The sequence below is a fragment of the Strongylocentrotus purpuratus genome, unplaced genomic scaffold, assembly GCF_000002235.5.
Source record: "Strongylocentrotus purpuratus isolate Spur 01 unplaced genomic scaffold, Spur_5.0 spur5_scaffold_6, whole genome shotgun sequence".
Taxonomy (NCBI): Eukaryota; Metazoa; Echinodermata; class Echinoidea; order Camarodonta; family Strongylocentrotidae; genus Strongylocentrotus; species Strongylocentrotus purpuratus.
Window position 1 is genome coordinate 33,926,690 of NW_022145612.1, and position 15,017 is coordinate 33,941,706.

Consider the following 15,017-nt stretch of genomic DNA (forward strand, 5'->3'; position numbering starts at 1 on the left):
TTCCAAGTTATGCAGAGTTAACTGTATGCTGTTTGTACAAGGAAGGAGATTCAAAAGTTTGCAGATATTCAAAATTAAAATGCAGTATGTAAATTAAAGATATCTTTTAAAAGGCAATATACCAGAAAGAAAATTAAATAGAGCAAGGTCATTTAAAGTAAAAGTGGTATGACGTGCATCCATTTTCATCCATTTTGTATTCATGTATCAATAAATATTTTTACACACCATATCTGAAATTTTAGCTTTTTGAGATAATGTTGGATTTAAAATAGAGAGACAAATTCAGATCATTCTATATTACAATTTTGGTGTAATGAAAGTAATTTCCAGCATATTAGCTAGTAAAATAAAAGTGAGTTATGAAATCCTATTTCACTTGCCTTATATTTAAATCTATATCAATACGTACAAGTGTTCTTAAGAGGAAGGGGTCATCAATTTTGAGGATAAAATTATCCCAGGTCTGAAGTTTATAGTTGCATATTTCTTTCCAAGTTCTGTTTTTCATACACTTTAAAATCAGTCGGCTGTGTCGATTACTTCCAAGATATGATGTAGGTTTTCTTATCAATCTATGCGTTTGAATTTTGAGGTGCGTGTACGTGACATATCCATGATGTATTGATAAAATTCTGTGATCATGTATTAAAAAGGCAACCAGATATATAATTATTTGTAAATATTAAAATATGTAGATGTATCATATACAGCTGTGCAGTATGCGTTTGTCATAATGTGATTTTGTGTGTGGAATGTGGAATGTGGAAAGATTCTTGTATGCTCACTTCCAGATAGGAAGTGAATTTATTCTCTCTCATGAAAAAAAAAAGTGCTGTGTAGTTCTGCTCCTGCAACTCAGGAATTTTTCCCTGGGATAAATGTATGCCCTGCATTTTGAGAAACTTTCAATATTCTTGATACTAGAGAAACTGTCTTGTCAGTGCTTAGTAATGTCCTACGGTATATGTACCTGAGGTGTGGACACCAGGCAGAGCCGGGTGTCGGGCGGGTATCAACAGAAACTCAGACGGCGCCTGCCCTTCGCGTTGAGCTGGCTTTGCCCAACTTCTGTTTATTTACCGATGGGGCCCCGTGGCGTACGTGTTTAAATTCATTTTGAAAGTTTACTGTTAAGCAAAAATGATGGTAATTGACTTTGAATTGCTATAACTTTTTACTGAAAAGAGGTAAAGGCCTCTCTTTTAAACAAGATATTGTCCTTGTGCCTGGGCATATTCCTGGAAAGGAACTGAAAATAATGTTTTTGACAAAATAATCATGTTTCTTAAATCTGTGATGTTAATCGATCCCAATTACATTAAAATTCCATTAAAGTTGGTATCAAAATGTAGATAATCTAATTCTTTCATATGACACCAAGCTGGTTCAAGGTTTTCTTCCAATATCATGTACAAAGTACTATTTTCCATCAAAATGGCCGTTTTTTTTGAAGCCCTCTCCGATTTAGGGGCAACTGCTACAAATTTTAATAAACACCTCTGAAATATTGTGTATTGTGATTTAAAAGTTTGAGCTTAGTTTGTGATGTAGTGGCAAACGAACCCCTCTTTTCTGTTTTTTTGCCCTCTGCTTATACCTAAATTTGTTTTCCATCATACTATTGCCCTTGACATATTGAAAACAAATTCACACATTACTTTTTATAATTTTCAATATAAAACGAATGAAGAGCTGCTAGCTGCTAACATAGAGTAAGCCGATTTGCGGTCCATTGTCAACAACTCCAACAATGCACAACCATTTTCTGAACTATTGCCAGCATAAAAATTCTCACCCCTCTCTCTCTTAGAGACCATAGCTCTTTAAAATTGTTTGAATGATTTTGCAGGAAGAGCCTTATAGTGTGGTACGGTATGTCACTGAACAGCTCCCATAAGATTTTCGTGCCAAAGTTGATTTTTATTTGCATTTTTTTTATTCATTGGGGTCAAATTTTATATAAGCCATTTTGGACCCCCCAGGAAATGAGGGAGGGGTCTGAAAATTTGAACCCCATCATTTTTGGCCAATTGGGACCCTTATGAAGTCAAAACAGCAACAACAAAAAAACAAAAAAAAAACTTTGGCATAAAAATCCTACGGGATTATATACCATACAGCACTATTAGTTTTGTCAATTTCAAGAAGAAAAGATCATCATAGCTTTGTAAAATAAATTCTGTTTAAAAAGTGCTTTAAAAAGATGACTTTTTGCTAGAGTAATGTATGTAAAGAAGGACAATTGAGGTGTTGCCACTTATAAGATGATAATATCTAACCTCTTTCAAACTAAACAAATTAAAGTTCACAAATTAGGGAAAAAAATGCTTGCAGTGAAATATTGAAGAAACAAATTAATAAGTTCATGCACAGGCAACAGAAACACAAACCACACTAACAAATACAGACAAAAGATATATTCTGTTGCTCTATCAGATTGTATTATAAGAAATTCAGATTCTTGCACACACACAGGAAAACACAGTAAAAATGGTGAAATGGGATCAAAACAATAGAGCAAAGAAACAACAAGACAAACATGCTGTTCAGTCATTGACACATCAACTATACATCACAAAATATGTTTAAAATGTGGCGCAAATAGCGCCTGCCCAGCAATGCATATTGTCAGTTGAAATTACTTTTTTTTCTTTCTTTCAAAGACAGTTGCATTCTAATTCTAAGTGACAAAGAAGCACCACACTTTACAGACCAGCTGGATTATCAGTACTTCTCCTCTAGCTCTCACTGTATCCAGCTTCAATATTTAGAAATGAAAGCCTCAAAATTATCTCCTTAAATGTGAAAGAGTATTTCTTTTACATAACGAAGAAAGGAGAAGAAAAAGAAATTGCAGTGGTATACTTATCCAATAAATGATGCCTCACATGAATCATTCTTGCTGAATCCAAAGGAGAAAATACAGAATACAAAACGCAGGATTTTTGGCAAACAAACACTTGGTAGCAACTAGACAACAAACAATAGTATGATTTCACTGCATAACCCTTAATAGTAGAGGGAGGGAATCACAAAAGGAAAGGAAGCTATCACAGTCTGCTCTTCCTACAATCAACAAGTTTAATAGTTCATCAAGATTTTCTGAGTCATCTGGATTATATTTATCATTTCTATTTTACCGCTAAAAACAATCAATCGTGTATAAAATTGTCACTATCCGGCAGCCAACAAGAAGAAGAAATGGTGACTTGGCTCATCCAGTAATATACATACATAAAAGCAAATGGAAATAACTGAAGAAAAAATTACATTATCAAATTTACATATCTACTGCACCGGTAGGAAGCAAATCTTAAATTGGTTGGATTGGTACGAGTGCACTTGTTAAATGTTTGCCTGGCCAGAAAACTCCCCAGGGAGTCAGTGGAGTGAATGCAATATCATGTGCGGATTAGCAATCAAATTAAATGACTGGCATACTAATTATAAGAGTGTAAAGCTCTTAGAAACATAACATTACACACTATACAAATGTGTCTATTATTATTATTATTATTGTTTTTGCCCCCCCCCCCCCCCCCGAACTATTATGCTGAATTAATGCCTCTGGATTTAATAATGTACAGTGAAATGTATACGGTCATGTTTGTGCACAGGCTATTAAAGTATATACACTTATTGCTTTAATATTTTAGTAGCTGGGAACTAGGAAAATGCCAATTGTAATTATAGGACCCTGTGTAATTATCATCGAAAAAATATCCTTTTTAAACAGCTAAAATTAGATGTGCTTCCATGAACGGTAACTAATATTATCTTATCTTCTCTGCCTTATAGCTGCATAGCATTTTACTTTGCAGTTACATTTCCAGTCTAATGTGACCTATCCCCAAGGTATTGACTCCTGTGTCAAACTTCATGTTATAAATGTGTAGGTCATTATCATGTCCTTTACAGATTCCTTGAGTTCTAGTAAGAATGAATGAATAAGTATGCATTTGTAGAGTGTCATAAAGTCATTCTACTGTACTTTGAAATGCATTCAGTGACAAATCTTGTGAACAAAATACCCCCCCCCCCCCACAAAAAAAAAAATACAAAAACCTTCATACATTGGTGGAAAATTACAGACTAACAAACACGACCACTTTGGACTTTGTATTGCATTATTGGGCCAAACCAGCTTGATTTCATATTTTTATTGCTGTAACTTGGCTGTCATTCATTTTCTTTTGAAATTGTGAGGCAGGTATCTTTATTTTTAATTTCGAATATTTAGGGTAGAGAACATTATTAGATTGTGCAAAAAAATAATCTACTTTATACCTAGAACTCAAAGCAGTTCCTTTAATGTACTCTCAACACAGACAATCCTGTGCAGGCAAGCACTACTTAATCCTTTCAAGGATTGTAACACAGTTTCCTCTAACACTGTACTTTAAAGGTACTATGTCCCATTTGCAGGCCAAAAAATGAAAAAGTTAAATTCCAACTGCATTTGAAAGATAATACTAATTTAGAACTTCCCTAAAAAAGGTGGGGCTTGAAAATGTCTTCAAGTGGGAAAATAATGACTATTAGTTGTCAAATCGACTTTAAGGCTGTAGAGCCCAAAAGTAATAGTCTTGATTTTCAGACAATTGTACCGAATGGTCATACGTTTTATGCTGCGCAAAGATTCAATCAGTTTAATCTTGGCCATCACAAGAAGTGGGTTATTGATGTAGGCAAATGCTCATGTACCCTTTACAACTCTTTTCATGTATGTTATTACCAAAGAAGAAAAAAAAGCCAGTCAGTCACTCAAAAGTGTCTGACAGTGAAGTCTAGCAAGTAAATGGGTTTCCTTGCATAATTTGAATATGAGGACACTGCTAAGGTTTAAATTTCACAGATAGGACATACATGACATATTCATAATTCCTGCAAATTTCTACAGCATTTGAGGTTGGCTGCAAAAGAGACATAGTACCTTTAAACTTTTTCTGACTCTCAGTCATTTTGCATGTTATTCGACAAACATGTAAACCATGCCTGCCTTCAGATGCAAGGTGGGTATGTTTGGAGATGACTCAATGACTCAAAAAGTAAAAATAATTAGAAGAACAACCAAACATAAAACTTCTGATAGATAAAAAGCTCATCTACACCTGTGTTATTCACACATAGTAAAAACATTGCAAGTATCACAAATTAAAAGTAAATTTACCTGGGATATTAAAGCATTGTTAAAATTGTACAAAGCAGCTACAAGTACAAGTATCTTTTCCTATAGCCATGATTCAGTATGGGATGCATATCAAACTCATAATGCATGCCACGTCAACACTTTTAGAGGTACATGTACTATCAAACACATAGAACAAAACAACAAAATCAGTGTAGAATGCAGTGAATTGTCAATAAAGAAATTGTAGATAATATTTGTCCATCTCTATTATGCAAAAGAATGTGCATTTTCAACATTTAAAGATAGTAGACAGATTTGTTTCTGAACAGACAGAGCAATGATTATATTTTGAAAAAAGTGTCTCAGAAAAAAAGGCAATGCAAAATGCAAAATCAAGTACAGAATAAATTCTACAAACTTTGTAGGTAATGTTTGATAAAATTAGACTTGATTAGAATTTCACACTGCATTAAACAAGAACTATAAATTTGGTGTAAGGCCTTGCATTATGCATCAAATACCACAACGTCAAATACAAAGTATAAAGGTCAACAGTTGAGTGCTTTTTAAGATGATGTTGATTAATATCTCATTGCATTTTTTAAAGACACCCTAATTGTCTTCCAACTCTTTGCTAAAGATTTATTCACGGTTACAATTTGAAGAAAAAAAAACTGATTTAAATGTTCATAAGTACCAAATGCTGTTGCTAGTCAATATGCTGCACTCATGTTCAGCATTGGTAAAACAATTAGGATGAACATCAAATCTTTCATGGAGTGAGTCATTTACAAATGAACCAATGCAACATGAAATCATAACCATGGTAACATTCAGAACGAAAGACACGATGCATCAGAGACATTTATGGGAAGCCAGGTGTGAAATAATGAGGAGAAAAATGACACATCACAAATGTTCCAACATCAAACTGCTGTACAGAATGTACATCATGCAACACACAAAACAAAGAAAAATAGGCAGATTGACAAGAGATTTCTACAGGTTTCACCAAATACAAATCCCTTGTCTCACTGTAGCATCAAGGACCTATTTCCATTGACCAACATAAAGATGATATAATTTCTTTTTGAGTACCAGTAGTTTATTTTGGACTATATAATGTGGTTGACAAAACTTTCTTGTTTTGATGATAATATCCAATGTGAAATACGTTCATGATCCCAGACACAATTGTAGACAATCATACAGGCTTGCCATCCACAATATTCACCTTTTAATCATCCCCTATATAATGAATGTAGAAGTCCACCTCACAATGTTGTAGAATGTGTAGTCTATAGAGGAAATTCCTCTTCATTACTACACATTAATCCTTTAATATGTTTGTCCTCTGCAGTGCAAGAAAATAATAGGAAGGAATCAATGGCCTTTGTTTCATTGCTCACACATATCAAACACTTTACTTCATTTCAATAAAAAGAGTGCGACCATTGAGAGAAGTCCTTTCAAGCTAGAGACTAGAGTTTATACTATACATGGCATGTATCATCAAAGCATTACAACTTAAGATAAAGGCAATTTAAGGACAATGTGTGTGTGCGTGTGTGTGTGTGTGTGTGTGTGTTGAGGGGGTGTATAGGAGGCTAAATACATAAACTATCAGTGGGAATCACAAAACAGGATCTTGAAATAACTATTTCTTGAAATCTTTAATAATTCAAATCATAACTTGAAAGAGTAACATCAAATAAATAAATGCAGCCTGACTACATCCATAATGCACTCCTAACATTAAACGTCCTCTCGTTTTTAATCTAAATTACTTTTAAGATCTCATCAAAGGAGTTAAAAGGATTTGATTATCAGAGAAGGATAGCAATACCAAATCAACCATTTCACTTGATTTTGAAGGGTATTGAAGACTGCAAAATCGATATAATTAATTTCTTCTTTAAAAAAATCACTTATAACAGTAAAACACAGCCCCTAAAACATTTACTTTAGAAAATGTGTATTTTGAGAAAGCAAAGGCTAATGTTTAATATTCAACGATTTATTGGCTTTAGATGTATTCCCTTTTATGAATGACTTACTCTCTTATAAATATCTCACAAATGAAATTTCTATCTAAACCTACAATTCACAGAAAATTTACGATACATATTAACATCTCAAGAGGGGGACAATTCAAAGAACTCTGTGTTTCCCCCTTCTTTTGAGCTTTTATGGCTGTTAAACAAGAACATGGTCTCGGATCCTCTTGAAACAAAAAGAAATGGGAATTTTCAACATACAAGTAAACCAGTATTCTTTGGAAATAATCCAATTGTGGGGATACTTTGAGACTTACACTAGAGATATATCTGTGAGCTGTAAGAGTGGAAACAATTTTTATTAGTGAGATATTGAATGACTGAATGTGCCTTAATATGAGGAATACTGAAGTGATGAATAAATCATGAAAGGAACACAAAACAAAATGATTTCTCTAAAAATGCAGGCCCTCTAGTGAAAATTTGGGGGCTGTGTTCTACCCTGATAAAGGTGTCCCCACAAATCAGAACATGAAATAAATGTAATATTTTACTTACAGCTGTCACTGTTTTCAACACCATAAATCACCTGTCATCCTCATATAGTACGGTTAAAACAATAATTAAATTATCTGTTTGGAGCCAGAAGAGCATTAACTAATTGTTAGAGAGTTAATGCCATTTTGTCCTCCAAACAGAAAATGTAATATCTCTTCAAAGTTAACCTACACAGATGACAAAGATAAACTCCTATACAGTTCAACATGGCCACCTTAAACAAGAATTTTGGAATGCAAGGAAGAAACATAAAATTCCCACTCTTGAATTTTATTCTAGGTGTGTAAGATCTGCACAATACACTCAAATATTGATTGCAGTGACAATGAGTGTCTTATTTTTCTGAATAAAACCATGAAAATGATTTTTCAGATTGATTTGATTAGTTTCTATTGAAACCCAATACTTCATCAAACATAACATCTTCCCAACTTATTCATTATCTGTAGTTCTTGTATTGGATTAAAGTTATTTTCTAAAATACATGTACATCATCTCAGAAACTATTGATGTACATTTTTCATAAAATAAAAACCTCACATAAATTGGTCCTATTTCAAAACAGTCATGAAAATGTTCTTATACAGCACCATTATCTTCTGTTGCTATGACAGGAGCACATGGTGTTGAATCAAATTTAAAATATGGTAAAAGGAGGATATTTTACTTGAAGCCTCTGGCAAGGGATCCAACACAGGCAAGATTAATATAGGTCTAAGAGAGATAAAAAAAATACGAACACTGCCATTATCAACATACTTCTCATAGAAATAGCATTCACAAGTTTTATAATTTGTCTTTCCCCAGGGGAAACAAAAGACTGAACAGAACCCATAAAAAGTGTTAGCTCATCATTATTTTAGGCCTACATGGATATTCTATTATCAAGCAGAAAACCAGAGGTTCACTCTGTGCTTTTATGTGTAGAATATTACATAAATGCTAGTTTGTTGTTATTGGATATTCAAGAGCATTAAAGGTACTATGTCCCATTTGCAGGCCAAACGAGTGAAAAGGTTAAATTCCACTGGCATTTGAAAGATAACACTAATTTCGAACATCCCTCAAAACAAAAGGGCTTGAAAATGTCTTTTTGTGGGAAGATTACGACCATCAATTGTTGAATTGACTTTAGGGATTGCAATCCTTTTAGTAAATAGTCGTATTTTCAGACCCTTTGACAGAATGATGTACGTTTTGTGCTGCACAAAGATTCAATCACTTTAGTTTTGGCTATTACAAGAGGTGGGTTATCGATGGAGACAAATGCTCATGAACCCTTTACATCTCATTTTATGTATGTTATTACCAAAGAAAAAATGAAGTCAGTCAGTCACTCAATAGTGTCAGACAGTGAAGTCTAAAATGTAAAGGGTTTCCTTGAATAATTTGAATACTAAGACACTGCTAATGTTTAAATTTCACAGATAGGACATACATGACATATTCATAATTTCCTGCAAAGTTCTACAGAATTTGAAGTTGGCTGCAAATGGGACATAGTACCTTTAATGTGTCCTGTATAGTTCTTCTTTCAACATCTTTAGATTGTTTCATAACTCATGCATATTTAAGCTATCCATAAAAAATGAAGGAGAATATCTTTCTGTCAAAATGTTGTAAATGAGAAAAATACATTACCACTGCATGACATTATAGAAGGAAAATGATGTTGATGTGAGAGGGTTTGGATGAAGAAGCTCACACAGTTATCATACAACTTTGGGTAGCTTCAATAGGATGTCAGTTGGAATAACAGTTTGCACGAGAGCATCAGAGCACCATGCCAATCTATGCTCTACAAAACCATGAAAAGCGGCTAGAAGGAAGAGCATGACTTGAACTAACTACATATCATGGTGTGCTTATCTTTCTTTAAAAACTCCAGTGCATCTATTACATATCTGTGAATCATATACTGTACAAACATTCCCTGGAACCACAATGCATCATCCATATCTTTCTATACACAATGCAGGCTAGGTTTTGTTATCAAAATAACAGAAAATCACCATCATTCTTATATTACAGCTCTGTAAATTCTCAACTATCACAAGTCTAGTTTCTAGAACACTAGGTATATACTACAATATCTTCATTCCCATAAGCACACAAATTTGATCAAATTGTGCAATTAAAAACAGATTCTTCACACTGCCATTTAAAATTTCAAGGAAACCTTGATTAAAACACAAGTCATTTGCACTTGTGCATTTCCCTATATGAGATTAAGGGCTACCAACATTGTGTAATAAAAAATACTCATAAGTGATCTCATCTCATTCTGTATTAGTACATAAGGGATGTTTACTGCAATAATGGATTTCTTTCCTGAATTACCATCAATCTCAATGGTGACTTCACTTCACCAAATCCAGTTGGCGATTCTTTATCTAAAATAAATAACATAACTAATACTAATCCTAAATCTAAGGATTTATTACAGGTAAACTTATATTCTTACTAAAATATAATGATGTGAGACAGTGCTAACAATAGCATGGATGACTTCACGATGGGCACGGTTCTGAAAATTCTGCTTCCGTTAATACCAGGGATGTTGATAAGTCAACAATAACAAATCTACAAACAAAGACAATGCATGAGGCATCCCTTAAACAATACAAAATTATCCACAGTCCCATCAAAGGCTGAGTCATCTAGACAAAGTAATTCTGGTGTATGCTAAATACCACACTCCAGAGTTGAAAGAGAGGTACTACTTGTACCCATTTGCCAAGGAGTTGGAGGCAGTTCAAAGCCCTGATCTTCAATATCTTGGAACATTTTATCTGAAAATTCTTCTATCATCATTCCATCACTAATGGATGAGGCTGTACTGTTAGATGTATCATTGAATGCCTGATTGGGGAGAAGAGTTTGGTTAGGAGCAAGATGGTTTGAGTTCCCATTCTGCTGATCCGTCATCTCATCATACTTCATGTTGAAGTCAGCTAGCTGGGAGCCGACATTTGTATCCGTTGCCACTGAGGTTTCAACTTGTTCACCAGACCAGTTGGTTTCACCAAGACTGTGACTTGGTTGAAGATTAGATCCAGAGTTGATTTCAGTATTCAAAAGGGTTTCAGGAGCAAAATCCTCTTCCGTCACTTCTAGGTTGAGCAGATCTTGAGTAAGATTGCGTTTTGCCGTGAATCCATTGGTAGGATGAATCTGTCTGACTTGGTCTTCTAACTGCACAGGTATAATCTGCATCTGAGATGAAGTAATCTGATTGCTCACCACAGGGTTCTGATTGGTTATAACTTCTGGCTGAGTTGGGAGCTGGAGCCTAGAAAACCTATTGGCTGGTTGCTCTGGTAAAGGAACAGACTGACTGCGGTTCTGTAAAGCTTTTTTATCTAGCATAGCTTGTAGGCTAGGATTAACATTCAGAAGGTTCAAAAGTTCTATTTCTGCATCTCCATACATCTGCATGTTTACATTAGAAGAGGCAGGACCAGAGGGATTGCGTCTCCTTTGCAACGTAGCCTGCTGATTCTGTAAGCTTCCTCCAAGGAATTGAGAAGGGATTTGAATGTTTCCAGTACCAACAGCAGAACCCTGATTAACACCTTGTTGGCTTGTTTGAATATAAATCTAGATTGCTGTTTGGTAAGCTGATTCGTACCTGGAGACGTCACATTCTGACGGACTTGGACCTGGTTCTGGAACTGAACAGCACTTGGGCTTGCAGCAGCTACCCTCTTTGAATTACTGGAGAGACGGCGTTTGCGATTGGGTGTCAAAAACTCAGATTGCTGAGAACGCTTTCCCTTACTCTTACTCTGATTAAACTCTTGTACGTCATTGCCTACAAGAGCTTGTGTTAATGCACTCCTCACAGTGGGATGGGTTGGTTTGGGTTTATGCTTTGGTTTCAGAGGACTCTCTCCACCCTCAAACTCAATTGTGTTTATTGGAGTGAATGCAAATGACTTCCCATCAACAGGGCTAGGTGGTACACTGTCTCCTCCTTGTTGTACAGGAATAGCTGCACTCTGGGCCCGCATCATCATGTGAGGTGGTGGAGACTGCAACTCTGCTATTGGTGTAGTAGGAACAGACCGAGCACTGCGTATCTCATTCTGGGGAGTACTAATATAAGACAGATTTTCAGAGGCTAATAACCTTTCAAGCATCTTAGGCTGTGATGCCCGGATCTGCGTCAACTGTTGCATCTTAGAGACTTGTCTCAGGGGCAGGGATACACTGACATCTGTTTGCTGGTTTTGACTGGTTCGAATGGCCAGACTACTCTGTGGTAACTGACTTATGAGCTGTGTGTCAGGGGACTTGGATTTGTGAGGAAGCATGGTGGCAGCAGACATGCCTGAAACCATCAGCATGGTGTTATTACTATGATCCGCATCGGTCAACAAGGACACAGAGGGTTGTGTCACCAACTGGTTCAGTACATTAGCATCTTCCACTGAAATAGTTTCGAGGGCCAAACCACCTTTATTTGCCTGTTGCTGAATGTTCCCCTGCTCTGTAAGAATGTCTGTCAGGATGCTTCTTTGTTGCAAGGATGAAAGCTCCTGAGAATTCACAATTACTGGGCCAATACTACCCATCGCTGATGTAAGAGCATTCCTCTCATTGGACAGAGCAGGGTTACCAGCATCTCCAGCGGTCGCTTGGATCACATAATGCTGCACCTTATTTCCATCCTGTTGCCTTGACAGATTTTGCACTTGTGCCAAGACCAAATTTGTTGAGGAGTCTACAACTGCAGTACTGGGTACAGCCAGCTTTGGTAATGCCACTGAAGAAGATGCCAATGATGAAAAGGCCTGAGCATTTTTTAGTAAGCTGGCAACAGTCTTGCTCCCAGAGTTCTGCAAGATACTAGCCTTGGAGCTTCCTCCAACGCACCTTCCCACATCTGATTGCACAACATTACCAGTTTTAATAGTTCTACTACCAGCTGGTGTACCCTTTTCAAGCTTGTTAGCATGGAGTGTCGAATTTATTACAGTAAACTGAGAGGGAGCTGTCTTATTTGGATCGACCCCACTCTGAGATGCATTAGACAAAATGTGATTACCCTGGAATGCATCAGAACCTATTACAGCTACAGAAGAAGGTAATTTCATTGGTTGGGTTGCAAATGTTACAGACGTTTTCAACATTGAGCTATCGCTTGTGGCTATCGACTGGGAGAGTGGTAGGTGCACAAGAGCGGATGAAGCATTTCGAACCAAGATATTGGCTGGGGATGCAAGCTTTGAGGCTTGTGTCATCACATTGACAGGGCTGGTCAAAGTTGGAGCTGAGGCTGGGGCAGTTCTGTCAAAGAAGACTGGAGTCACATTTTGTGATCTTACATTGCTAGTACCCGTGTTTATATGTGATTCCCTGAGATGACAGGCCAGTCTTCTGGCAAGCAACAGGCTGTCCCTGATTCTGTCTTATTGCAGCACTTGTATTAGTGACAGTCTGAAGACCACTCCGCAACTGTTTAAGTGTGTTTCCTACAAGAACATATTGTCCACTCTTGATGGCACTCTGAATACTATTTGCTGGTATGACTGGACTACTGAGGACAGTATTGCCTACTACTGGACTGTTTACAACATTAACTGGTGTTTGATTACCCATTGCTGATACAGACTGGACTGGACTCTGAAATACATTCTGTCCAGGCTGCAATATCACATTCATTTGCTGAGGACTTGTAAGTTTTGATATACCCTGCACTGGAATGACTTTCTGTCTGTTCATGACAACTAGTTGCATCGGTTGTCCATTTACATTCTTGGCTGATGGACTTATTAGTACCATTGGTGCACCAGTGTCTCTAACCGGCGTCTTTGGTTGTATTGGAGCAAAACGTCTCTTGCTTGGGCTTTCTTTGGATGCAACATTGGTACCTTCTCCAACAGAAGCATTACTTGAAGACAAATGATTCTCTGGGTTAGTACTGCTCTCACCACTCTCCGACAATGTTATAGAGTTTCCAACTGAACTTTCACTAAAAGCCGGCACATCTCTCTGTTCTAGTTGTGTAGCCTTGTCAGTGCGCATTACTTGTAAGGAGAGGTTGTCCTCAGCAGTAAGGTGTTTGCTGCTGACTGGACTTGAATGCAGCCTATGTTGGTTCTCCTCTGCCTGCTTTTTGCGGATTTCTCGTCGATACTGCAACGTCTGCTTCAAGTGGTAGTTCGTCTCTCGGTGTCGCATCTCTGGAGTTAGATCAGGCCTAGGAACTTCACCCATGTGCTTCTGGACAATGAGGATGGACTTGGAGCTCTTGGTGACTAACTTGTTATTCGTGAGATGCTGGGCCAGCTGCAGGCTGTTGGCGAAGGTCTTGTTGGCAATCCCTGTTGCCCATTCACAAATGACATGTGAAGCAGCTTTCTGGAGATGATCATCCTCTCCTTGAAGCAAAGACTTAGGACAGCCTGGACATGTTGTCTGAAGACAATCAACCTGCAGAAATGTCAAAAACATGCAGTGAAAAAAGGGTGAATGAATTTTGCATTGTAATTTAGGTGCAAAGACCATTGAATTGCTCCCATGCAGGACACTTTACATCAATAACACTTTACTGGTGGGAGATTTTATAATAATAATTATAATTATATTTGCTTATATAGCGCCTAACACTTACTTTATCAGAAGTCTCTAAGCGCTCTACAAATAATGCAGCATAATTACCCTGGCTTTGGCAGTGCAGCTGGGTGGAGTGTGGCAATTATAGATCAATGTCTTGCCAAAGGACATTAGTGCCACGGCAGGACTCAAACCGCGGACCTTATAATCGACAGTCCAGCGATGAATCCACTTGACTTTTATCAATCTCAATCAACAACAAAAACAAAAAAAATCTTAATTTATTATGAAACTTTCCCTAACTTGCTGCTCTGATAATTTTTTCCTATCTCATCAAATGTGATAAGGAGCCCTAAAATCTGACAAAAGCTGAAATATGACTTCATCTCTAACAATGAGAAAGACCGTAATTATAGGGTTTGTGACTCACCCCTAGTTTGACGATAGGAGCATCTAGCGGTGGGAGTGATGGGGACGTCAATTCAAGCTTCTTTCTCATGCCACTGTAGCAATACGTGCAATTGTAGTCAAGGTATAATAAACATTCATATCACCCTCCAGCATCAAAATACTTCCATCTTAATTTTTATTAATAAGTTTATTTTTGTTCTTTAAAAACAATATCTAAGGCTCTCTGAAACATCGGAAAAATAAGGTTTCAGTTTCACGCTATACACTGATTACACTCTACAATTTTTTTAATTTTTTTTTTGGAGGGGGGGGGGGGGATATTTTACACTAGTTTTTCTGAGGGTTTTCTGAAAAAA

General features: G+C 36.7%; 1 protein-coding gene across 1 annotated transcript; it reads right to left on the reverse strand.

The window, feature by feature from the left end:
• Positions 1-13,023: 13,023 nt before the first annotated feature.
• LOC115929885 lies at positions 13,024-14,860 on the reverse strand. Its single transcript, XM_030999986.1, has 2 exons — positions 14,681-14,860; positions 13,024-14,127 (listed from the first exon to the last, which is right to left on the reverse strand). Exons 1-2 carry the CDS (start codon positions 14,747-14,749, stop codon positions 13,024-13,026), a joined length of 1,173 nt encoding a protein of 390 aa, XP_030855846.1. The 5' UTR covers positions 14,750-14,860.
• Positions 14,861-15,017: the final 157 nt, after the last annotated feature.

Coding starts and splice junctions, on each gene's coding strand:
- LOC115929885 (XM_030999986.1), bottom strand. CDS start 14,749: ATGAGAAAGAAGCTTGAATTGACGTCCCCATCACTCCCACCGCTAGAT. Junction 14,128..14,680: donor CTCCTATCGTCAAACTAGGG/GTGAGTCACAAA, acceptor ACATTTCTGCAG/GTTGATTGTCTTCAGACAAC.